The sequence below is a fragment of the Zingiber officinale genome, chromosome 1B (assembly GCF_018446385.1).
Source record: "Zingiber officinale cultivar Zhangliang chromosome 1B, Zo_v1.1, whole genome shotgun sequence".
NCBI lineage: Eukaryota > Viridiplantae > Streptophyta > Magnoliopsida > Zingiberales > Zingiberaceae > Zingiber > Zingiber officinale.
The window spans coordinates 7,144,535-7,169,194 of record NC_055986.1 but is presented as its reverse complement, the minus strand read 5'-3'; the positions used below and the strand labels follow the sequence as shown (position 1 = coordinate 7,169,194).

The 24,660-nt window shown below is 42.5% G+C and overlaps 2 protein-coding genes, 1 non-coding gene and 1 pseudogene across 4 annotated transcripts; 3 read left to right on the top strand and 1 right to left on the bottom strand.

Annotated features, from left to right (window-relative positions):
- Nucleotides 1–200: 200 nt before the first annotated feature.
- Nucleotides 201–1,815, top strand: LOC122048438 (WRKY transcription factor 71-like). Of its 2 annotated transcripts, none has more exons than XM_042610011.1 (3): nucleotides 201–638; nucleotides 1,019–1,180; nucleotides 1,271–1,815. In XM_042610011.1, the coding sequence occupies exons 1-3, from the start codon at nucleotides 310–312 to the stop codon at nucleotides 1,659–1,661; spliced, it is 882 nt and encodes a 293-aa protein (XP_042465945.1). In that variant the 5' UTR covers nucleotides 201–309; the 3' UTR covers nucleotides 1,662–1,815. The 2 variants fall into 2 exon arrangements, with proteins under 2 accessions (XP_042465945.1, XP_042465940.1); XM_042610006.1 differs by having other exon boundaries at nucleotides 202–644.
- A 4,418-nt stretch (nucleotides 1,816–6,233) lies between these two features.
- LOC122023951 lies at nucleotides 6,234–19,640 on the top strand (annotated as a pseudogene).
- TRNAD-GUC lies at nucleotides 9,089–9,160 on the top strand. Its single transcript has one exon. It is a non-coding gene; the product is annotated as a tRNA-Asp (tRNA).
- Nucleotides 19,641–22,216: 2,576 nt separating the features above from the next.
- Nucleotides 22,217–22,858, bottom strand: LOC122023877 (protein MIZU-KUSSEI 1-like). Its single transcript, XM_042582324.1, has one exon. The coding sequence runs from the start codon at nucleotides 22,856–22,858 to the stop codon at nucleotides 22,217–22,219; it is 642 nt and encodes a 213-aa protein (XP_042438258.1).
- Nucleotides 22,859–24,660: the final 1,802 nt, after the last annotated feature.

Below are 24,660 nucleotides of genomic sequence, written 5' to 3'. Positions count from 1 at the left end.
GGGCGATCCGCAATTGCCGGTGCCCCGGTCCCACGCGAACCTCCGGACGGACTTCTACTTCCCCACGTCGCCGGCCACCGCGCCGTCAATAGTTCCTCGCGTCAATTCCCCATCAACATTATAAAATCAAATTTAATTAAAATAAATTTTAAAATAATAATAATAATAATAATTAAAATGATAACGAAATGTGCACCGAAACAAAAAGTGGGGAGGAAGACTAAAGCGGCACTCCACCTTTCGTCCTTTCCCAACCATCGCACAGTACACTTTTCACTCTCTCTCCTTCATTATCAAAGCTCGCTCGCCATGTCCGGCCGGGAGGTCGACGGAGATGAGCTCAGCCGCCACTGTGACTTCTCCTTCCACGACGATCTCTCGCCGACACATCGCGAGCGGCATGATTTCATGAGAGAATTCTTGGACGAGTCGACGTTGACCATGGATTACTTACTGCCGGCCCGTGATCATGGAGCGGCCAGGGCGAGTACTCCGGTGACGCCCAACTTCTCGATGTCATCCACATCGGCCGAGCTCGGAGGGGAGGAGGACTCCTGGCCGTGCAGCAAGAAGAAGGAAAAGATGGAGGAGGAGGAGGAGGAGGAGGAGAAGCATGGCGAAGGGAGTGAGCTGTTCAAGAAAGTGTAACTGGCTTAATTAATTAATTAATTACCTCTCTTTAATTTGTTAATTAACTTTAAGTAGCTTCTCCCCCTTTCTTGTGTTCATGATGACGGTCAATTGCTACTGCAAGCTAATTGATTTTGCATTGAATAACTAGTTAATTTTCTTAATTTGTGGAAGCTTGATTGAATTGTCTTCCTACCTGTTCTTTATTTTCGTTGGAATGAAGATTTGTTTATCTTTAGGGTTTCTGCCGTCCTTTCCCGTGCTCAGAAATTAGGGTTCGAATTAATTAACAAAAAAGAGAATTTCTTTCCCCTTTTTTATGCATCACTGAATCTTTTAATAATTATCACAATTAATTTGCTAACTGCGATGCAATTTCGACGTACAGTTCACGCAGGATTAACAGGCAGGCAAAGCAGAAATTAGGAGAGAAAAGGCAGAGGGAACCCAGGTTTGCTTTCATGACCAAGAGCAAGGTCGACAACCTTGAAGATGGCTACAGGTGGAGAAAGTATGGCCAGAAGGCAGTCAAGAACAGTGGTTATCCGAGGTTAATTAGATGTTCACAGACTATGGCAATTATGATCGATCGATATCAATTGTGAAATTAATTATTGGTCTTCAACAATTGTTCATGCAGAAGCTACTACCGCTGCACGGCTCAGAAGTGCAATGTGAAGAAGATGGTCGAAAGGTGCCACCGAGATCCAACCACCGTGATCACAACTTATGAAGGGAAGCACAATCACCACAGTCCAGCAGTGAACCCAATTAGGAGCTCTCCGGCGGTGGCATTGGCGCCGGCGAACTTTGGGCATTTTGATCACCGAGTAATGTGCTCGTCAGGAAATTCTGGCATTAACGATATGCATCAGCTTTACACTGCATGTGGAGGATTCTTGTCAAACCCTAGCACGTATTTGCCAAGTTTAACACCTCCTTATCTTCCCCAGCTTCAAGTGCCGGCCGATCATGGTCTACTGCAAGACATTTTGCCCAGGATGAGCCACAGCGACATAAAACGATTGTAATTAACTAAGCCAGCTTTACTTTCTCTATGCATACCTGGGAATAATATATCATCATGCTCTTATAGTTTTGTATGACGATCGAGCTTTAAGTTATTGAACTCTGATCAAATTTCTGCATGCTAGAAATGTTCAATTTTTATTGTTGTTCTTTTCTTGCGATGTAGCATGAGTGATACTACAATAATTAATGGTCTCCTAAATGAACATGATCTGACAGAAGTACATCAACTGCAAATTAATGATTCATTCAAAACCCTATCAGTGGAAAGTGGATGAATTCTTTTTTTGCATCGGCTTTTTTTTTTTTATGTTATGTATAAAGTATATAGTAGTCTACACAACCTTTTTGTTGCATGAGAAAGCATTTAATTTTCATACCGACTTTGGACTGATAAAGCCTAATGATTCTTGTACCACTGCATTAAATGTGCAATGAACTGTGGGAGATGGAAGGAGAAGCATTGCATTGTATCAGGGTGGGTTGGTCACTTTGCATGCCTCTAACTGTTCGGTGGCAGGAGTAAATGCATGGAGAGAGTGTGGTGTGAGTTTTCATGATTATGGAAGGGGAATTTGGAGTAATTAATGACGGGCACAACTCACAAGCTCAAGCTCTCTTTGTCTTCTCCATGCTTGCCTTTTTTTAAGCCATTGAACTTTAAAGACCAGTGCCTTAAATGTACCGGCTGCTTATGTGTGCTTTGTCGATATGCAAGTGTAGTGGCCATCTAATTAAGTAGGATTCGATGTGATAATTGTTGAGTACTTAGGGCATCTCCAATAGTGATGTGGATGATAAGGGTCACATGGCAGGCTCGGGATTGGTCAATAGGGAGTTCAGATGACATCTTTCAGGACTTGGTGAACGCAAGAGTTATGTAGTAGTATCAGACTTTTTGAGCCGGTCCGATCTTTTGAACTGATCTGACTTGCCGAGTAGCTGAGTTGTCCATCTGCAGACCTCCTGAGCTTTAGGCATGCGACGGTTACTAAAATTAAGGGTCTGTTTATTTGGGAGAGTGGAAAGCAAAATTAAGGAAAAGTTTCCACGGTGGAAACTTTTCCGCCGTTTACTTCATTAAAATTTTCCGAAGGAAAAGTAACGTAATCCATCAGCGGATAATTTTGGAGCCAAAATCGATCACCGCAAAATCGGACGGAAAGCAGCGGATGAAAAAAAAAATAACGCATGTACCCCTTTTGCATTCACAAAATTACACCATATACCAAAAAAAATGACGCATGTAGCCTTTTTAACTCACAAAATTACACTATGTACCAAAAAAATGACGCATGCACCCTTTTTTATTTACAAAATTACATCATAAATATTCACCTTCCTCTATCAAGGTAAACAAATGTGCAAAGGAAAAGATTTCTTCACCCTTTCTTTTCTCTTCCTCCAAAGATAACATTCTATCGTTGATTCCTTTTCTTTCCTCATCCACACTCTAGAGTAAACATAGCATAAAGGATATGACGGTTACTACAATACCCCTTATTGACCTCTTCGTAACCTCATAATGACCTTGAATGAGAGTCTATTGGACTTTCTTGATAAAACTTATATAAAACCTAAGGCGTATGGATTCTAAGAATCGTATAAGAATGATGTAGATATGTGAATAGAAAAAAGATGGAGGGGAAAGAAACTCCATTGTAAATGAAATTTTAGTTCTACATTGAGAGTTTTAAGGCATATTGATTGGTTTATATTAATTCACATGTATTGATGATGTGAACAAATGCATGGGAAAAAACTCTCTCTTATGCGTGAGTGCACAAGGGGTGTAAATATAGGGTTTGGATTGTATTGAACCAAGTTGATTCGTATGTGAGCACGACCTACGTGTGCCAAATGCTGGACCTGTTGGGGCAAAATTTGTCTTAGTGGAACAACCAACATTTTGCCACTAAACCTTTTGCCCCTTATTTAAGAGTGTAACATTAAAGATTAATGCAACGAGTGAAATGTTGGCAAATAATTATCATTAACACTATGTATTAACACTACTCATTGGTCTGAGCTCTTATATAAGGAAATTGCGACCATAGACAAAAAGTTACACACGCAGGAAAGAAATAGTAACTCTCCACCTCCATTCCCCTTCTCCTCTGTCGTGCAACTCTTGCTCGGCGAAGTACCTGTGATAGCAATCGGGTACCACTCAGTTTGTCGTGACCACCAATGCATGATGGAAATCACGGTTAACCGTTGTATACTGGGAAATAGATGTCCTGAGTAAAGCTCGAAGCACAACGGGAGGTGGACGAATATGTTTCAAGAAAACTGCGATCCTTGCAGGCCTTGGTCCATTTGCCCGCTCAAATTCTTCTCCCACTCGGCTCGTTCTCTTGCTCGGGCGACACTATTCACGGACTGCTCTTCTCGGTCAACCGATTTGCCCGATCGGTCGCTCGTCCTACTTAGCTAGTGTGTTATACTCACTCAATTGTTCACTCACTCGACCTTTTTGTCCTCTCGGCTGCAAGCCCGCTCGGTCGCTCACTTGCTTAGCCGCTCGCTCAGTCTGCTCAATTGCTCGACCCTCTGCCCGATCGGACATTTGGCAGATCTGCTCACTTAGCTGCTTTGCCTGGCTGGCCGCACACTCACTCAGCCGCCCGACTCGCCCGCTCGACCGCTCGGCTGCTCGGCCTCTCAGCTCGCCCGATCAGCTTCTTTCCCGACCGAACAAGTGGCTGCTAGCTCGCTCGACCTGAACAGCCGATCTGCTCGCTCGACCTCTCAGCCCGCTCGGTCGTCAATGTACAGTCTACCTTCAGCACTTGGCAGAAAACCAGTCTCTATTGGCAGTCAAAGATTATTTGGTCAGGTCATCTTGACAGATAAGTTGAATTTTGATTCAATATAGTTTAAATTCAACTAATTCTCCAATATCTCCGGCATCAGATTGTTTTGTCCAATAAAGAATTCGTATACAGGAAATACAAGAACATATGAGCATGGATCTTCGTTTCATCGAGAACATGACATAAAAAAAATAAATATATAAATATAATGACGAAGAACTTGAATGAAGAGTCATGTCTTTGTCCTTTGACGTCATATATAAAATCCTGAGGAAGAAGAAGCACAAGTAAACGAGAAGGATCTTCCAAGGAACTTAGGGGATAACAGCGCTGAAAAGTTTCTTGTCAATGGGAAACAAGAAAATAGGTCAAGATAATTCTTCCCTAAACTCTTATGGACCTCCCCTTATATAGACAATTAATTTGTTATCAGCCTATAAATGATAACGGATTGGACTAGAGGGTTCTATACATTTCAACCCATATCCAATTACCTGAAATCTAATAAACATAAGTTAGATCACTTTAAGGGTTTAGAACGTATTCACATGTGCAACTTACAAATAATCCCACCTAATAGAGATAAGTATATCCAACATTTCTCTCTATAAAGGTAAGGAGAAGAGAAGGTAAAGGGGGATTCTCTAACTATACTTTTCATTTTCTACCTTCTTTCTATTACTATCAAATCTCCATGCTAAGTTAAGCATCGAAGTTGTCTTGCTCGGTAACTCTAGGTGAATCTTTTGATATTTGTTATTTTTCATAGGAAATCGCTACGAGATGAAATCTAGGAGAAGGTCTCGTCGTCATTGTTCTTTATGCTGGGATGGATTTCTACCGTTGCGCTATCGTGGTGGTATTTTTAAATCAGAAGATTTTAGCACCGTCTGTGAGAATATGGGAGAGAGACATTGAGCGATTACTCCGATGACTTTTCCACATATAATGTCAAAATATTTTGGTTTGAAAATCTGTGATATTAGATAAGATCAAAATTGACATTGTCAGTAGAATTGAGAAACAAAAATACAGAGGAAAGAGAGCATTAAAAAAAAAAAAAAAAAAAAAAAGGAGAAAAGAGATAAAAATAAAAAACAAGAAGAAAGCAAAAACGAAAGAGATAAAAACAAGAGAAAAGATAATGAGATAAAAAAAATATAAGAATAAAAATGATTAAAAAAAGGTGATAAAAGAAGAAAATATTCATGAGTTGGCTTTGATATTGATCAAGCATCTAGTGGCAACAAAGATTTATGGAGAGGTCTCTCATAATTTAGAAAGAAGAAGTAAAGGAAGGAGAGAGTTAGAATGACAACAAAGGGTATTTCAGTTCGGTCACTCAAACACTCAAGTCAATGTACAGTAGAGGAGAATAGAGAAGAAGAGTAGTACAAGTCAGTTAGGTTCAGACAGTTACCCTCTGCACCTACGAGGATAGATGACCTTTTATTACTGAGATTTGATTTAATCCATGTGCTCGATCAAATTGTTGAAAATCCATTATGTCATTTCAATTTCAGAGATCCAACGGTCAAAGTGAGGGGAGCGAAGGTATATTAGGTCAAAGAGAAATGTTGTTGATTTTATTATGAAACCTTGCTTTTATGACTGCCGCTTTCGTTTTCTTTGTCTCTGAGTGCTCTACATCTAGCCTTTTAGTAAGTGTCGATTCTTTGTCTTCATCCTCCACTTTGATCAACTGTTGATCTTCTAGCCTTAAGTTGCATCTTCTATTGCTATGTATTGTACCTCACCATGGTTGTAGAATCTTCTTCCACTGTCTGGTACAGATCCATTGAATCAGATTTGAATGGAGGTGATTTAGATCAATCTAATGAGGATGTCCTATAAGGTGTCTGTCGACCACTAGATAGTAATTCCGAATGGAAATGATTATCCTGATCGTCTTCTTCCTGATTTTGTCACCTTCTTCCATGGTCACTTATTGAACGAGTTTCACATCTCTATCCCAACTTTCTTTTCCAAAGTGTCTCAGTATTTTTGCATTCCCCTTCCTAGCTTGGTTCAAACTCTTTCAAAATCTTCATTGGCATAGTTCTTTCGACTATATTTGATCCCTTTGACTTTCTAAGTCTTTCATTATTTTTTTATCCCATGAAAATGAAAGACGAGGTATTTTTCTTTTACTCTCTCGACCTGGCTTCAACTTTTTGAAGAAACTCTCTTCTTCACACAAAGGGGTGGAAGCCTCACTTTTTCTTCGTGAAGCCTCCGAGTCTCAAGTCTTGGCCCACTTATTGGCAACTCGAGTTACTTGCAGATCCTTCCTTGAAGAATTACCATTTGGAGCAGAATTATTTTGCCGCATCCTAGAAATTATAGGAGATGAAATTCGATAACAACCTATTACTTGAGGAGGGGCTACTTCACAAATTCGAACTGAGTTCCGTCTCAATCCTCTCAAACTCCATTCGGTAAGACTTTTCACCTTCATAAGTTTTGAAATCTAACTGAAGACTTATCCACTTTTGTAGCCGACACCATGCTGAAAGCCTCTGTCAACAAAGTGGCGAAGACGACTGAGACTGAATTGGTGGAGAGAGGTGTGCTGTTTTTTATTTGACCGTGGATGAAGTTGTGCCCAAGGAGAAGACATTACTTGCCCCTACCTTGGCTCCGCCAAAGGTTGCCTCCTAATTGGAAGCTATGAAGCCAGCCCCCTCGGGTGAGTCGAGGACACCCTTAAGAATGACAAAGAAGAGACGTCATTTGCTAAGGACTCCATCTGGTCCGTCCTTGTCACTGATGGTTTTAACCCTGACTTCACTTGCTGGGTCGGGAGGTCTCCAGGTTGAGGCAAGTTCTTCGCATCCACACCTGGGTTTTAGTTTCCTGATTCCTCCGAGTAGCCCTGCGACAGAGTCTCCCCATCTCGATGTAAACTAAGATGCTATCCCGACTATTCCAGACATGCCCCAAGAGCAAGAGGCTTTGGCAGATCCCGACTATCGGCTTGACATCTCCCACTTTGAACTGCTAGTGGATACATGGTCGGATGTTAAGGAGGCATCCGATAACATGTTCCTCAGGTCATTAGTCGATGCAATAGTATTGCAAGGAACAGGGGTAAGCGTTGGAGGTCCTCTTTTTGGGTAATGATGTTGATGCTTTAAATGCATGTTGCAGCACTAGACCGGCCTGGTTTCGTTCGACCAACGATTTCCCACATTCTTGGGAGAGTACTAAGCTATGCAGGGTCGACTAACTGAGTTGGAGGCTCAACTAGCTCTCACCGACCAAGTCCCCGCCTCAGCACATGTGGAGATTGACCGACTGAAGAGAGCAGTAGTTGACGAGATAGTGGAGAAATGCCTAACGCATTATGACTTGACAAAGTGAAGAGAAAGGTAAAATATTTAGAAGCCAAGGTTAAAAAGATGAAGTCGGGGCGAAAGAAGTGGCGAAAGGTTCTGGCCGACTTAATGGCTATGTTTGAGGTGCAGAAAACTGAGCTGGAGATGACTAAAGTTGAGTTGGAGGCGAGTAGCTAGGATTGAGTTGGGGCTTCTAAAGGTGGAACTAGAAGTCACCAAAGACAGTCGACACAAACAAGTCCTTGGTTGAGACTCGGCGAACCAAATTGGAGTTTACCCAAGCTAAGGTAGAGGCAGCTAAAGTTGAGTTTGAGGCCTTGGAAGCCTCAAAGTCGGAGTTGCATGTGGCATTGGTGGCCACAGGGTAGAGAATAAAGAAGCAGAAGTTTAAGAGTATCAGACCGAGATGGACGAGCACTGGACTACCAAGAAGAAAGAATTCCTATGCTTTGAGTAGTTCTATGATCTACTCGACACCCGCATTGTTAGGATGGTGCAATATAGGATGAAAGATGTAATGAAGCAACTGCTAAAGAATGAGAGTCTTCCATCTTACGTGTCACCACAACCATCAATTTATCAAAGATTACTGATAGCATTCTTGAAGAAGTCTAGTCGACCTAGCTTAAATGTTACATCTTTAATTTTCTTTTGGAGGGCTAAATCTGTTGGAAGTTTTACTGTCTATCTTCCAACTTCTTGTTATCTTAACATTGTAAGAAAGGTCCATTCATTGCCGATAGAGGAGTCAAAGGAAAACTTCGATTGAAGTTCATAAGAAATCCGGCTAAGCGACAAAGAGGATCTGAGCCTTATGCGCTCAGTCCCAATTGAGGGCGAGAAGTTGTCATCATCGAACCTTTGACCTCGACCCTGACTACTTCTAAGTCAAGGGAGTCTAGATCCAGAAACTATCATTTGTCAATCGAAATACTATATGTACTCAACTCTTGCATAAATAAGAGGTTGAGATCGTTGTATTCAAGTCAGGAGAGTTTAAGTCTGGAAATAAATATTTGCCGATGGAGATACAATATACTTTCGATTTTTTACGAAAGGAAGATTTATTTATAAACTTTTATGAGACACCGATAACACCGATGTTGTTGTAGTATAGTGGTGAGTATTCCCGTTTGTCAGGCGGTTAACTGGGTTGGCGTCTGGGTTGCCGGGTTTTTTTTTCAATTTATCCTTTTTCTGTATTTTTCTCCCTCTCAGTATTCGAAATTGTACTAATTAAGACTCAAGTAATTTAGCCAACCGCATAACATCAATGTCGTTGTAGTATAGTGGTGAGTATTCCCGCCTGTCACGCGGGTGACCCGAGTTCGATCCCCGGCAACGGCGTGTTATGTTTTTTTTTATTCCACTGGCCCGATAATTCATTTCGTGCTGGTTTCTGCTTCAAAGCCAACTCAAGAGCTTCAATCGACAGAGCAGCAGTCCCGTTGACTTCGCCCCGCGCACCGCCACCTCCTATCTCGATCCCCACTATTGGTCTGGCCGTTCGCCACTTTTCTCCCCCTATTTTCCTTCGCTTCGCTTCCTGCCTCAATCTCTGTTCTGACTTAATAGGGACGAGAGGTTCGCCGCCGAGGAGCACTATGAATGGTCCAAAGACTACTCCCATCCCACTCGGTAACTTCACCGTGTTCGCTTTCTCACTGACGCGTCCGGCATGCGTGCATAGTTATAGCATTCAATTTAGATTCTTTGGTATTGCTAGGTGTTGGAGATCGGTTGCGGCAACTCGCAGCTCTGCGAGGAGCTTCGCAAGGATGGCGTGGCCGACATGACCTGCGTCGACATCTCTCCTGTGGCGGTTGAAAGGATGCGGAGCCGCTTTAGAGACAAGGGACTTGAAGGTGATGATTCTGAGTAGGATTTCCGCTGCTCTTGCGTTGCTTGTTGAAATGCCAACTTTGACGGTCTGACATGGAGGTTTTTTTTTTCCTTGCACCGCTAGGCATCAAGGTGGTTCAGGCCGACATGCTAGACCTATCTTTTGGAAGTGAGTCCTTCGATATCGTGATCGGGAAAGGCACCATGGTAAAGGCTGAAATGCTCTTTGGACGAATAATTCACTTTTGCAATCTGTATCATAACTGCATTTTCCATTTTCTTCCACCTTGCTTGATTGTTGATATTCATGTCTCATTATATCAACATGCTTACTGTCATTGAAATCAACTGAAGAACTATTTCTATTAGTTTATGCATGTTCTTTAGTGGCTTTAGTTTTAGTTAGATGTCCTAGCATGCAGTGAATTTTATTTTATTCAAGTTGTTAAACTAACCGAATAATGCTAGTTTGAATGACTATGAGCCTCAATTAATCCTGGTATTCTTTTTTACCCTTGACAAAAAATTCCAAACACATGCACTTGTTGTTAATTCTTCATAAGGAATGATGGGCGTTGGTTTTTCATAAGGAATGATGGGCATTGCTTCTTTGGTGGAAGGGTTTGAAAGAGAAATGAGAGATGAGATTTGCATTCTTTTGCTTGGATAGCTCATTTTAAGGAGAGCAATGAACCACTTAATATCCACTGGACATCTTTTTCTATATAGCTATTACTAACATATAAGTCTTGATTAGGTTCTTTTCTAACAACATAAGTTGGCATCTTTTCTAACAACATAAGTGATCCGGCGGTGAGAACAGGGGACCCCCTTTGAGGGAAGTCAACGCCACGTTGAGGTCAAAGGTCAAATGGCCGATCGGAAAAGGGGGACCGGCTGGCCGAACGGGGGTCTAAGCAGAAGCAAAGGCAACCGGATGGGGAGTCGGGTCTCCGACGCTCATGGTGAATAGAGTCGCCTGGCCGTCCGCTCAGCCGAGGCTTGAAGCATCAATATTGTAAAGGAACCGTTGGAGCCAAGCACCCGGTCGGACCGATGCCTACGTCCGACCGGGTCGATGCTTGCCGAGCGGATGGATACTCGGCTCGGGGAAAAAGAAGACAAAGGCAGAGGGAACATTAGGGAACATCTTTTTCTGACAGCGGGCATGCTTGACGACCAGGCCATACGCAGAATCGTACAACGGGAAGTTCTGCTGTCCCATCGGAAAGGTGATCAGACTGTAGCCAGGGGCGTAGTTACTGTGGGGCGGGAGGGTGCGATCGCACCCCCTCAGATTTAGAGTAAAAAAAAATTAATATGATTAAAAATAAAATAAAAACCATTTATTTATAAATCTAAAAGTATGTGGGCTTTTATGTAAAACTCCAATCAAAAGTCAAAACTTGCGGCATGTTTTAATTGCTCTCTCTTGTCTAAAAAAGTTATCTCTCTTTTCTCTTGATTTTTCTCTCCGCCGCCGAAACTTTTATTTTTCCCTTTTCACTATTTTTTTCCCTATCGGCGAAGCTTCTTCCTCTTCCATTTTCTTCATCCTCCACCATTACTCTTTCCTTTTTCCTTTATCCCATGTTCTTCTTCCTCCCCTAATTTTCATCTTATTTTCCCCTAATCTTAATTTTGCCCTCAAAATCCTCCGTCGCACATTGCCGTTGCCATCCACGTCATTGTCGGCCTATCATCGCACGCCGCTGCCAACGCCGTTATCGTTTGCTGCCAACGCTGCCATCATTGCTTCGCTACTATCGCTACTATCGTTTGCGACAACGCTATCGACGCTCCACAATAAATTTCTTTTGATTGAGGTAAAATTTTCTTACTTGATTTCTTTCGATTACGAATTTAAGTATTGAAAAAAAATATGTAGTGTTAATTTTGCATATATTCATATTTTTGTTTGTTATTCAAGTATGTTAAATGTTTACACATATTGAGGTGATAAGTACATTTGATGTTTGATTTGTTATATAAATGTGAGGAATGCCATTAATGATCATTCAAAAATTTGATCAATTGAATCATATCATTTATTCCATGAATAGACTTATCATATAATTTACACCAATATTTTATAATAATAATATGCATATAAAATGAATCATCTTTATGATAAGAATTAAAATTAGATAGTCATATAATTAGAAAAATATGTTTTTGTAATGTAAACATTTGACTTTATATCTCTACCAAGGGATCATTAACTCTCTATCAATTTTGTTTATTATTTGTTTTTGAATATAAATTGTTGAAAACAAATAGTCATTAATTAGATGATTATGTTTCTGAAATATTATGTTGATGATAAATTAGGTGAAATAACAATGTTGAGGTATTTTAAGAAAATACGAGATGAACCTACTTCAAACAAGTCATCTCCCCCTCCACCACCTCCTCCTCCTCCGCCTCCTCTACCAGCTCCTCTTGATGATGACTCAAATGAGTATCCTAGTGATCTTGGGCTAAGAAAGCACATTCTTGAGTATAATGTTAATGAAAGGGAGATTGTTCGACGTTACTATTTGCAAAAAGGTCCTTTTCAACCTAAAAATCATGAATTTCCTTGGCGTTCTTGTCCCAAAGAGAAACGAAGATTTCGAGCTATATGGTTTAGTCTTCATCCTAATTGGTTAGAATACAGCATTGCAAAAGATGCGGCTTTTTGTCTTTATTGCTATTTATTCAAAGCGGATCATGGTGGTCAAAGTGGTGGTGATTCTTTTGTTACTGAGGGATTTAAAAATTGGAGAAAGAAAGAAAAATTTAATGAACATGTTGGAAATCAGAGCAGCATTCACAACAGGTGCATGATGGCGGCTTATGATTTAATGAATCAAAAACAACATATTGAAACTTGTTTGGTCAATCAGTCTAGTCAAGTAGCTATCGATTATCGTGTTCGTTTGACAGCATCAATTGATTGCATAAGATTTCTTGTGCGTCAAGGATTAGCATTTCGTGGTCATGATGAATCAACAAACTCACTGAATCATGGTAATTTTCTTGAATTGTTAAGATTTCTTGCTGACCATAATGAGGATATCAATAGAGTTGCACTAGACAATGCTCCCTCAAATCTCAAATTGACATCGCCTGATATTCAGAAAGATATTATCAGATCCATTGCTTATTTAACCACTAATTCTATTCTTGGAGATCTCGGTGATGAATTATTTACTATATTGGTTGATGAGGCTCGTGATATATCTGTTAAAGAACAAATGACAGTTGCTTTACGGTTTGTAGATGAAAGGGGAAATATTGTTGAGCGCTTTCTAGGCCTTGTACATGTAAGCGACACTACTGCCTTATCACTTAAAACTGCTATTGATTCTTTGTTGTGCCAACATGGATTATCTATATCTAATTTGCGGGGGCAAGGATACGATGGAGCTAGCAATATGAGAGGAGAATTCAATGGCTTAAAAAGCTTAATTATGATGGAGAACCCTTCTGCTTATTATGTTCATTGTTTTGCTCATCAACTGCAGGTTACACTTGTAGCTGTTGCTGAAAATCATATAAGAATTTCTACTTTTTTTGATGTGGTTGCACAATTGAACAATATTGTTGGAGCGTCATGCAAGCGAAGAGATATACTTCGTGAGAAACAATTTGAAAAAGTTATTAAAGGAATTTGCAATGGTGATATCTTCACTGGACAAGGTATGAATCAAGAGATGACATTAAAAAGAGCTGGGAGCACACGTTGGGGTTCACATTATAATACATTGTTAAGTTTGATACATTTGTATCCTTCAATTATTGATGTTCTTTTATTTGTTGAAGAGGAGGGAAAAGATCACAAGCAAAGGGCACAAGCAAATAATCTGTTGGAATTGATTGGAAAATATGAATTTATATTTCAGATGCACTTAATGAAGAATATCTTGGGAGTCACGAATGATTTGTCGCAAGCTTTACAAAGAAAAGATCAAGACATTGTAAATGCCATGATTCTTGTAAGATCAAGCAAACATCAACTGCAAACTATGAGAGATGATGGTTGAGATTTGTTACTGAATGAAGTTTCTTTATTTTGTGTTAAGTATGAGGTAGTCACCCTGCACATGGAAGACTTGTTCGTCCTTCATGGGAGATCACGACGAAATATTGAAGGAAGGACAAATCTTCACTATTATCGTGTTGAAACATTTTATGAAGTGATAGATTTGCAACTTCAGGAGTTGAACAGTCGCTTTAACGAGGTGAACACGGAGTTGTTGTTGTGTATGAGTTGTCTTGATCCATCAAATTCATTCTCTGCTTATGATAAGAGAAAATTACTTCAGTTTGCTCAGTTTTATCCATCCGATTTTTCCCCAATGGAGTTAATGCATCTTGAGCCCCAACTTGATAACTTTATTTTTGATATGCGGAGTAGCAATCAATTCTCTGAGGTTGTGGGGATTAGCCAGCTTGCTAAAAGGATGGTTCAATTGAAAAAACATCGTCTGTATCCTTTGGTGTATTTACTTTTGAAGTTAGCATTGCTATTACCTGTTGCAACTGCAACTGTAGAGAGAGTGTTTTCAGCAATGAAAATAATCAAAACCTCACTTCGAAATCGGTTGGGAGATGATATGGTAAATGATTGTTTGATACCATATATTGAGCGAGATGTGTTTGATACCATTGATAATGAAGCTATTATTCAGCATTTTCAAAATATGAAATCTCGAAGAGTGATATTGTAAAAAACATATGAAGTTCATATATAATTTTTTTTATACATTTTCTGTGTTGTATTATTTTTTTAAATTTGTTGAATTCGCCCCCCCCCCCCTAATTGAAAATCCTAACTACGCCACTGACTGTAGCAGTATGGTGTCAGACATGTTCCTCTGACAATCCCATACTACGGTATGGGAAACGACACGTGTACACCTCGGTAAGTGTGCACAAGCCTCCCCACAGCTCTATATAAGAGCCCTCATACTTCGACGAAGGTACGCGATCACGCCTTCTCTGATATTCGGAGCCACTTCCTGCTTTCCTCTTGCCTGACTTGAGCATTGGAGGGTCGTCGTCAGGAACCCCTTCCCGGCCCGACTTCTTTGCAGGTTCGCCGGAGACCCCTACGACCGGCCGGAGATCCACGTCATTAGTTCGGAGAGCGCCACGTGCCCAGCGTCCGTTGGTTCAGCGTCCGGACAGGATCAAATTGGCGCTGTCTGTGGGAATTTACCTGCATCCGAGCGGAAGCAATGGACGAAGCTGGACGACCGCATACGGTGATGCTATCCACGGAGGAGCTCGACGCTTTGATCGAGGCGAGAGCAGCTAAACTTGTGGAGCAACAGAAACAGAAGGCGCAAGCCGAGCGGATGGAGCAACAAGCGACGTCAGCGTCAGGGGGCCGAGCGGAAGTCAAGCATGCCTGACACCATACTGCTACAGTTACACTGGATCATATGTTACACTGGGCCAACGAGTACATTAATGTGGAGGAAGCACAGGCGGCCCGAAGAAAAGAAGTTCCAACTGAGCGGCTAGCCCCTGCCGAGCGGAAGCCTGTCAATCGCCAGGAGCCGCCTAGAGGACCGAGGGCCGAGGGCCGAAGCAGTCCGCCCTCACCACGCGAGGTCCCAAGCAGTCCAAGAGGTAGCTGCCGAGCGACCCAAACCAAAGAAGAAGGTATGGACCCCTATGTTTTGCTCGTTCCACCGGACTGACACGCATAACACAAGAGATTGCCGGAGCCTTCCCTTGATCGCCCACCTCGCTCCTCGGAGTAGTCGTCGTCGCTCACCGTCATCCGACAGGCGACATCAACACCATGAAGCCGATCGGCGTATATCCGACAGGCGATAGCGACAGTCTCCCGAGCGACATCATCCTCAGAGGCACGAGGACTATCCCCGGGTGTCTAGGGAGCGGCCTAGGCCGTCCGCTTGGGAAGAAGAAAATAGAAGCAACACGTCTCGCGACGAAATCAACATCATCGCTAGCGGGCCGACCGGAGGTGACTCCAACAGAGCACGGAAGGCAAATGTCAGGCAGCTCCAGATCCATGTGGTCGGCTGCAGCCAAGAACGGGCGAGCGGGCCCGAAATCAGTTTCGGGCCCAGGGACTTGGAGGGAGTCAAAGTGCCACATGACGACGCTCTCCTCATCAAAGCGGTAATAGCTAACTATACTATTCACCGCGTTTTCATCGATACAGAGAGCTCGGTCAATATTATATTCAAAAAGGCCCTCGGCTGGAAGTTGTGCCAACCGTCGGCTCCGGGAGAGAAGCCTGAGCGGCTGACTCCCCCGCATTCGTATCGCTCTCCCCCTCATGCGAGCCGACCGGCTCAATGCCAAGTGTCTTCATTTCTTTGGCAGCTGCGGCCTCGAGCGCCGCCGCTTTCCTTTTCAAAATGCCGGCCATCACCGACTCCATGACAATGTTCGCTGCAAAGGAAAAAGGAGAAAATCAGTTAGCAATCAAGGCGAATATACAAGTAAAATTCTTACCGAAGCCGCTTGGAAGGGGGGTCCTGATCGGACTCAGGCCAAATATATACATGACCCCTTCAGGTAAGAACTTGTTGATGTCAAACTTCAGACCGGCTAGCATGTTGGCGGCATGAAGATAGTCCGGCCGGGTCTTGAATCTTCTTAGTTCAGGGGAATTTGGTGGTCCGATCTGCCACTGCGTTCGGAAGGGGGCCCGCTCAGGCATCCGAAGGTAGAAGTAGAATTCTTTCCAATGTTTATTAGAAGAGGGCAGTTTATTGAAGAAAACTAAACCGGGCCGAGCCTGGAACATATATGTGCCCAGCTCGGACTGTTTAGGGTAATAAAAAAAGTAGAAAACCTCCGGTCGGAGGGGGATATTGTGGATTTTAAACAGGACGACAACGCCGCATAAAAGGCGGAAAGTGTTGGGGACTAGGCTCCCGAGCGGAATGCCGAAAAAGTTGCAAACTTCAACGATGAAGGGATGAATGGAAAATCGCAGACCGACTGTGAACTGGTCGCGGAAAACACAAAAAGCTCCGCGCGGCGGTTTGTGTGGCCGAGCGGAGGGAGAATGTAAGATAATTTCGAAGTCAGAAGGGATGCCATAAGTATCCATCAGAATATCGGCGTCGCGCCGATCGAAGCGCGACTCCATGGTAATATACCATGGGCCGAGGGCTTGATCTTGAGGTTGGGAGGAGCTAGCCATTGTCCGAGCGGACGAAACCAAAAAAGACGAAAGGCAGAGGATAAAAGGAAGAAGATGATAGACGAAACAGTGCGCAGAAGACGAAAACACGACAAGAAACACAAGGCTAACGAAGAAAGAAAGAAGAAGAACCTTACAGAGGAGAAGGAGGATCGACGAAGAATGAGGGATCGCTTGAAAAAGAGAACCGAAGCTGCCGGAGCACTGAAACGCCGAAGGAAGCTTCTGGGCACGCGAGAGCAGAAATGCGGCGAAGGCGGAGAAGGCGAAGGATTTATAGGGTTAACCCCGAACAGCCTCCACCGTCGGATTCAGGTCGCGAGAACCGGAGCACGCATCGCGCCGTCCATTTCGAACTAAGGCGGTCCCATCGAAGGTAACGCCGCCGCCGTACGCTGACGGCATCAGGGGTGCCACGTGGCATTCCATCACAGGAGAGCATTTAATAAGCGCCTTATCGAGGCACAGAGCGCGTGCTCGCCCTTAATGACGGAGATTGGCGCAAATTCCGAGGAGATCCGAGAGAGGGTGGCGTTGACTGAGGCCGTACTTATCTCCACACCGACCGAACGGGTGATGGTTTCTTGGAAGCGCCGCTCAGCACAACGGGCGTCCAGTCAGTCGGACTAATCACCTCCTTCGACTAGATTTGAAGGGGAGGCAAGTGATCCGGCGGTGAGAACAGGGGACCCCCTTTGAGGGAAGTCAACGCCACGTTGAGGTCAAAGGTCAAATGGCCGATCGGAAAAGGGGGGCTGGCTGGCCGAACGGGGGTCTAAGCAGAAGCAAAGGCAATCCGACGCTCATGGTGAATAGAGTCGCCTGGCCGAGCGGGTAGCCCGCTCGGCCAAGGCTTGAAGCATCGATATTGTAAAGGAACCGTTGGAGCCAAGCACCCGGTCGGACCGATGCCTACGTCCGACCGGGTCGATGCTTGCTGAGCGGATGGATACTCGGCTCGGGGAAAAAGAAGACAAAAGCAGAGGGAACATTGGGGAACATCTTTTTCTGACAGCGGGCATGTTTGACGACCAGGCCATACGCAGAATCGTACAACGGGAAGTTCTGCTGTCCCATCAGAAAGGTGATCAGACTGTAGTAGTATGGTGTCAGACATGTTCCTCTGACAATCCCATACTACGGTATGAGAAACGACACGTGTACACCTCGGTAAGTGTGCACAAGCCTCCCCACAGCTCTATATAAGAGCCCTCATACTTCGACGAAGGTACGCGATCACGCCTTCTCTGATATTCGGAGCCACTTCCTGCTTTCCTCTTGCCTGACTTGAGCGTCGGAGGGTTGTCGCCGGGAACCCCTTCCCGGCCCGACTTCTTTGCAGGTTCGCCAGAGACTCCTACGACCGGCCGAAGATTCACGTCATCAGTTCGGAGAGCGTCACGTGCCCAACGTCCGTTGGTTCAGCGTCCGGACAGGATCAATAAGCTTTTGGGACAAGTGGCCACCAATCAATCATAATTGTATCCCAGCAAAAGGTCTTGGCTCTGCATGTTTTTTATCAATATTTTGAAAAATGTCTCTAGTTAATCTACTCCAGTCCACCTAGCTACAAGTGAGAATGTGTAAATCTAGATCTGGTCTTTTCCACACTTTCATCTTTCCCGATAGTAGTTTTCAAATCAAACTAAATGTTATTACTTATCCCAAATCAATTTCCTTGTGCTCATTTTTCTGTCTATCCTCTCATTCTTTTCTTAATTTACTTTATGGAAATAACTCAAATACTTTCACAAATGTTGTTTGTATAGAATATTCAGTGTTTGCGATGTCATGCATGTTTATACTGGACAAGATATGGCTGACTTATGGAAAGAATGTGCAAAAGATACCCATGTAATTGTGAGGTACTTGGCTTTTTAATGTCTCCAAGAACTTAGATATAGTCTTGACATATGTGAACTATATATTTTTGGTTTTTTAATGTCTCCAAGAACTTGGATATAGTCTCGACATATGTCTCCAAGATAAATTATCTGAATTTTTTGTATCAAATATGAAATTGTACTATAGTATTCGAGAATTAGACTGGGTGGAAGGATTATCTACTTTTAATTATCACAAAAAAATTAATTATTTTTCACTATGATAATATAGACATGCTGCAGATAGTTTATCTTCCTCATGGAAACCTTTTAAATCTTAATTCATGCTTTTGTTTTTATCACTGCTAGGAATGTTCATAAGTTTGTATCATTAATTTTATTAGTTAGTTTTTGTGAGCTGACAGTAGTCTTTTAATAAATGTCTTAATTTTATGTCATTAAACATCCTTTTTAAAGGATGTATTGTTTGTGAACTGCGGTGATCCATGGAATCCCCATCCCGAAACACTAAATAAGGTGATGAAAATGTTTCAAGGTGTTCATAGTGTTCTAAAACCAGAAGGCATCTTTATTTCAATTTCTTTTGGACAGGTCGTCAGCTGAATACGGTTCATCCAATTAGTCTCCTACATCTCTCTATTTTTCCATTTCTCACATTGCTAGTTTAACTCGTAGCCACATTTCCGGCGGCCTCTATTTGAAAGAGCCGGTTTTACCTGGTCTGTAGAGTGGAAGACCGTTGGGGAAGGTTTCTATTATTTCTTCTGCATCTTCTTTAGTTGCTGTTCAGATACCCCTTAGAAGGCATTTGTCCTTAGTGCTTGTTATAATTGGTCAAAATGAATTTCTCATTTGCATTTTTCAGGGGAGGAGGACAATGAAAAGTGATGATTCCGAAGATGAAAGATCGAGTGTTCCGTCTATCAATTTATTACGTGAAGAACTACACGGCGAGGATATTTAGTTAGTCTCATTGATTATCCTTAGGTGATTGATTTGATCTTACGAAAGTTCTTCATCGGTTATCAGGATAAATTGAAAAGTGCACGCGACGACGAGTCCAGAAGTCCAACATCCTTTGGTTATATCCTCTATTTGGAGGAAAATATTTTACAAATAAGTCGTAACTGGGATTCGAATCTCGAGTTCTGAGTGATAATCTGGATGTCTTACCATGATACCATGATCCCAGGGATTACATGTTTTATACCACCTTATGCAATGAGCTTGAGAACTAAAGAATCAAATTCTGATCACTTGTTTGTTCTAAAGGATTGCTGTCATGTCCTGTGATCTAGGCGCGTGACATCGGCGTTGCTCGCGAATATAAATACTAAAAAATAACAAGTCTCATAAAGTGTATATCAAACTAGTAATAATATAATGAAAATATTATCTTTACAATCCAAAAGCGAAAGTGTACAAATAAAGATGACATGAACTAAAAGGACAAATCACTTAGACACGACTTCATTACCAGTTCCAAAACATCTCTTGCTCTTCCTTTTCGACTTGTTCTTCGTCTTTATCTGGGGATGGGAGTAAGGGAGGGTGAGTGCTTGGGAAACACTCAGTAAATGGAATCGATTGAATATAACATGACAGAATACAAAACATAGCAAGACATTCGAAATTCATGACGAAAATATATTTCATGAAATATGACAGAAACATAACTTAATCGAAAACATATACTTTTAACAAGACATTCAGAATTCATGACAGAAATATAACTTAATGAAAAACATAGCACTTAATCAAAAACATAGCACTGTTGATCATCTTGTTTTCCATGGTATTACTGATCAGCCCCCTATATGTAGTTTCTCTAAGGAGTAAGGTCATGCCCCCAGGGCGTAGCGCAGACGGTGGACGCATGGTATCTCTGGCGTAATGGCCAGGGGTCGATTCTCAGGAACTGACGACCTGAGGTTTACCCCGTCATGCGCCTATGGCCTGTGTACCTGCATGAACCTCCCTCCATATCCGTGGGGCCGGCACTAGGGAGCCGCTAAGGTAGCGGATCTACCTTTCTAAGGAGTAAGGTCATATATCGGTTATTATTACCCACCGCATCAGGGCCATAACTTGTCATATATTATCATGTTTTCAGAAATTCTCTTTACTGATCAGCCCCCTATATGTAATTCCTCTAAGAGGTGAGGCTATATATCGGTTATTATTACCTACCGTATCAGGGTCATATATCGATTATTATTACCCACTGCATCAGGGTCATAACTTGTCATATCTTATCATATTTTTGAAAATTTCCTTTACCATATTTAACTTGAGTCATAATAGTACATCTTGGAATAAAAAGAAATGAATTTGTAATATAAAATGATGAAATGCAAATATATTCTGCAGCTACACTCGAAACGAAAAGCCCACTTACCTGGTCAGAAAGTTTTTCGATTTTGGACAGAAATTTTACGAGGCTTAAACTTGCACTTGTTGATCGAAACTTGGACAGAAACTTGCACGAAATGTGATGAGGTTTGGACAAATTTCTGTAGCACTTGGACAGGAAGTTTTCAAAGGATTCAAGTGTGCCTTTGGGAGACAATGTCTAGGCTATTTATAGGTCAACCATGGCTAGATGGAGGGTCATCCATTAAAAAGGCTAGATGAAATGTCATGGCTAGATGAAAAATCATCCATTAAAAAGGCTAGGTGAAAGGTCATGGCTAGATGAAAAGTCATTCATTAAAAAAGCTAGGTGAAAGGTTATGACTAGATGAAAAGTCATCCATTAAAAATGTTAGGTGAAATGTCACCATACCATTACAACTTAGAACATGAAACATAGGCATAACTAGAACAAGTCCAAATTACATAAAAGGATTAACACATGACTTATTATGTTATCATGATAAAATTAAAAGAAACATAGAAATAAAATTTTAACATATGACTCACTAAGTCATCTGGTTAGAAAGCAAGAAAAATATAGATATAACTAGAATAAAAATTTAAAACACATAAAATTAATATGTGATTCATTATATTATCATGATGAAGTACATAGAAGAAGCATATGAGTAATTAGATCTAACATTTGAAATCCTTAAGATCCAAATCTACATATCACACAAAATAATCATAAATATGAGTTCAATTTTATGATATTAAAATTTTTAAGAGTCAAACATAACTTAACTTTTAAAGATATTCTCCACTAATGTTCATCGACATGTCTAAAATCAGGTATGCAGTTGCTAACTTGTAGCAATCCCTAATTTTGTAGGAAATATATCCATAAATTTATCCATTGAGGTTGTGTGTCCTTATGATGTCATAATTATACAAATTTGTCCTTATGAATTGAAAATGGGTAAAATTATATTAAACTCAAAGGTTTAAGTCCTCTAGAATTTAAAAAAAAAAATTGCCTTCGTCACGTGTCTTAAACAGGAGGCATACCACAACGACAGATTCAAGCTCCTCGATGGGTTAAATACAAGATGCAGTCAAGCTTCCAGAATTATAACCGGATAACGGACCAAACCCGACCCGTTCGATTTGCGCAGGCTACTCTCAGACGCGGAGGAAGAAGAGGCTGAGCTGAAGGCCCAAGCTTCCAGTGGGGTCCACCAGATGGTAGGATTCGCTGTCGGTGGACCCCACCACCCTCTCGAAGTTCCCGCGTACATACGCAAACAACTCTCTCCGTCCGCCGCTAGGCGGCGGCGGGGGCAGCCTTCCAGCCCCGGAGGTGACGGCCTTCAAGGCCTCGAGGGCTCGCGCTTCCGCCCCTGTCGCCGGCCTCGGGCGGCCGAATCCCGCCCTCCGCCCGCCGCAGCGCACAGCCCATCTAGGCGCTTCCAGGAGCGGCCCGGCCCACCTGAGCCGGTCGCACTCCAGCGCAACCCGCCCGGCGCCGTTCAGCTCGGACACTCCGATTGGCAGGTCGATTATCACGGGGACCGCGCCGGCTGCCTGCTGGAGGCAGAGAGTGATGCGGTGGTCCCTCTCGTGGGGGCGGCAAAAGAAGGTGCCGGCGACGTGAGCTGCGACTGCGGAGGGGGAGGAGGAGGCGGAGCTGTAAGATTGGGGGAAGAAGAGGAAGGGTTTGCAGGGGAGGAGCAGGGCGTCGGCGAGGCAACTAAAAGCTCTCCACCATCTTGCTTCGCCGCCGCTGTCGTCGGCGGCGGCTTCTCTGGAAGGTGTGTCTGCCATATGAGAAATTTTAGTAAATTGTTTCGTCATGAAATATACACAAAATAAACAGATGCGCCCCCATTTTCCTGTCCATCAATCTGTGTTAATTAGTATTTATTTTTATTTTTCACAAGGAAAATGATTTTTCTTAATTACTCCGGCATCTCCGATAGTTAGAGAGATTTTTTTTGTAATCTCTAATGTGCCACGTCAATATCTCTTACATTTAATATCTTTATTAATTACAAGCTAACTTTCAATTAAAAATAAATAAATTCAAATTTTTAGCTCTTACACTAAAATCTCAAACCTCACTCTCAAAAATGAGATGACTACCGTGAATTTTACATGTTTGAAGGAAACGAGAGCAGATCCTCTAGTCCGTAAATTGCGGACTAAGGGATGATCCATTGATGATGACCTTTGATTTAGATGGATCCCATCTTTAAATATGTAGGGTCCATTCAAATCAAAAGTCCTCGTGTAGTGGACCATCCCCTGGTCCGCAATTTGCGGATCAGAGGATCCCTGCTGCAAGGAAACTGTCATTAACTTTTAAATGAATAAATTTATTAAATTTGTAACAAAAATCTCATGACATTGATTTATTTATAAATCGCTTTATTTAAAAAATTAGAACCACTATCTTAACAATCTCTAAGCCGGCCTTATAAGTATAGAGGGAGGAGAATATACACGGGCGGAGATAGGGGCGTGAGGGGGTGTGGAAGCACCCCTTGCTTCTGACAATATATATATATATATATATATAGTGATCCGGTGATAAGGCCGGGGGCCCTTATGAGGGCAAGGTCAACGATACGTGGAGGTCAACAGTCAAAGGGAGGTCAACCTCATGGGCTCGATGAACGGGTGGGACAGGCCGAGTATTAGGCAATGATCTTCATTCGAGAGAACAACCATCTGGCCGTGAGCCCAAATTTCCAATGAAGGGAAAAAGAGCATATGGCCGAGCGGATAGTCCGCTCGGCGGCATTGCAAATCAGGAGTAAAGGCCGAGCGGCTGCTCGTTCGGCCAGGGTGTCAGGCTATGAGAGCCGAGCGAGCGACGACTCTAAACCATCCCGGATGGACAACCATCAACGCCGGACCAAAGGCGAATAGTTTGGCCGAGCGGTTTGGTGACCGATCCGGGAAGCGGAAGGCAAAAAGTATGGGACAGCGGGTACGTCATCTTAGTAACCCCTGTTGCTGACAACAGACACGTTTGAGGACCAGGCCATACTCAGTATCGTACGACAAAGGGTTCTGCTGTCCCATCACGGAGACGCTCAGACTGTAGCAGTATGGCGTCAGACATGCTCTTCTGACAAGCCCATGCTGCGACATGGTATAGGACACATGTACACCTCGGTTTGTGTGCACTAAGCTCCCATAGCTCTATATAAGAGCCCTTAGACTTCACCGGAGGTATGATGATGAAAAATCTCTGATCTTGAAAGCCACCTTCTTGCTTTTCGCCTGCCTAACTTGAGCGTCGGAGGGTCGTCGCCGGGAACCCCTTCCCGGCTTGACTTCTGTGCAGGTTCGCCTGAGCACCTTGCGATCAACCGGAGATCTACGTCAGCAGCTTGGAGAGCATCGCGTGCCCAGCGTCCTTTGATTCAGCTTTCGGACAGGATCATATATATATATATATATATATATATATATATATATATATATATATATATATATATAAAATCATGATTAAAGAATAAAGAGCATAATTATAATTTTTTTAATTTATTGGACTTTTTTCACAAAAGTGTCATAAAAACACCTTTTCTCTTCCTTTCTCATTGTCGATCCTTTTTCCA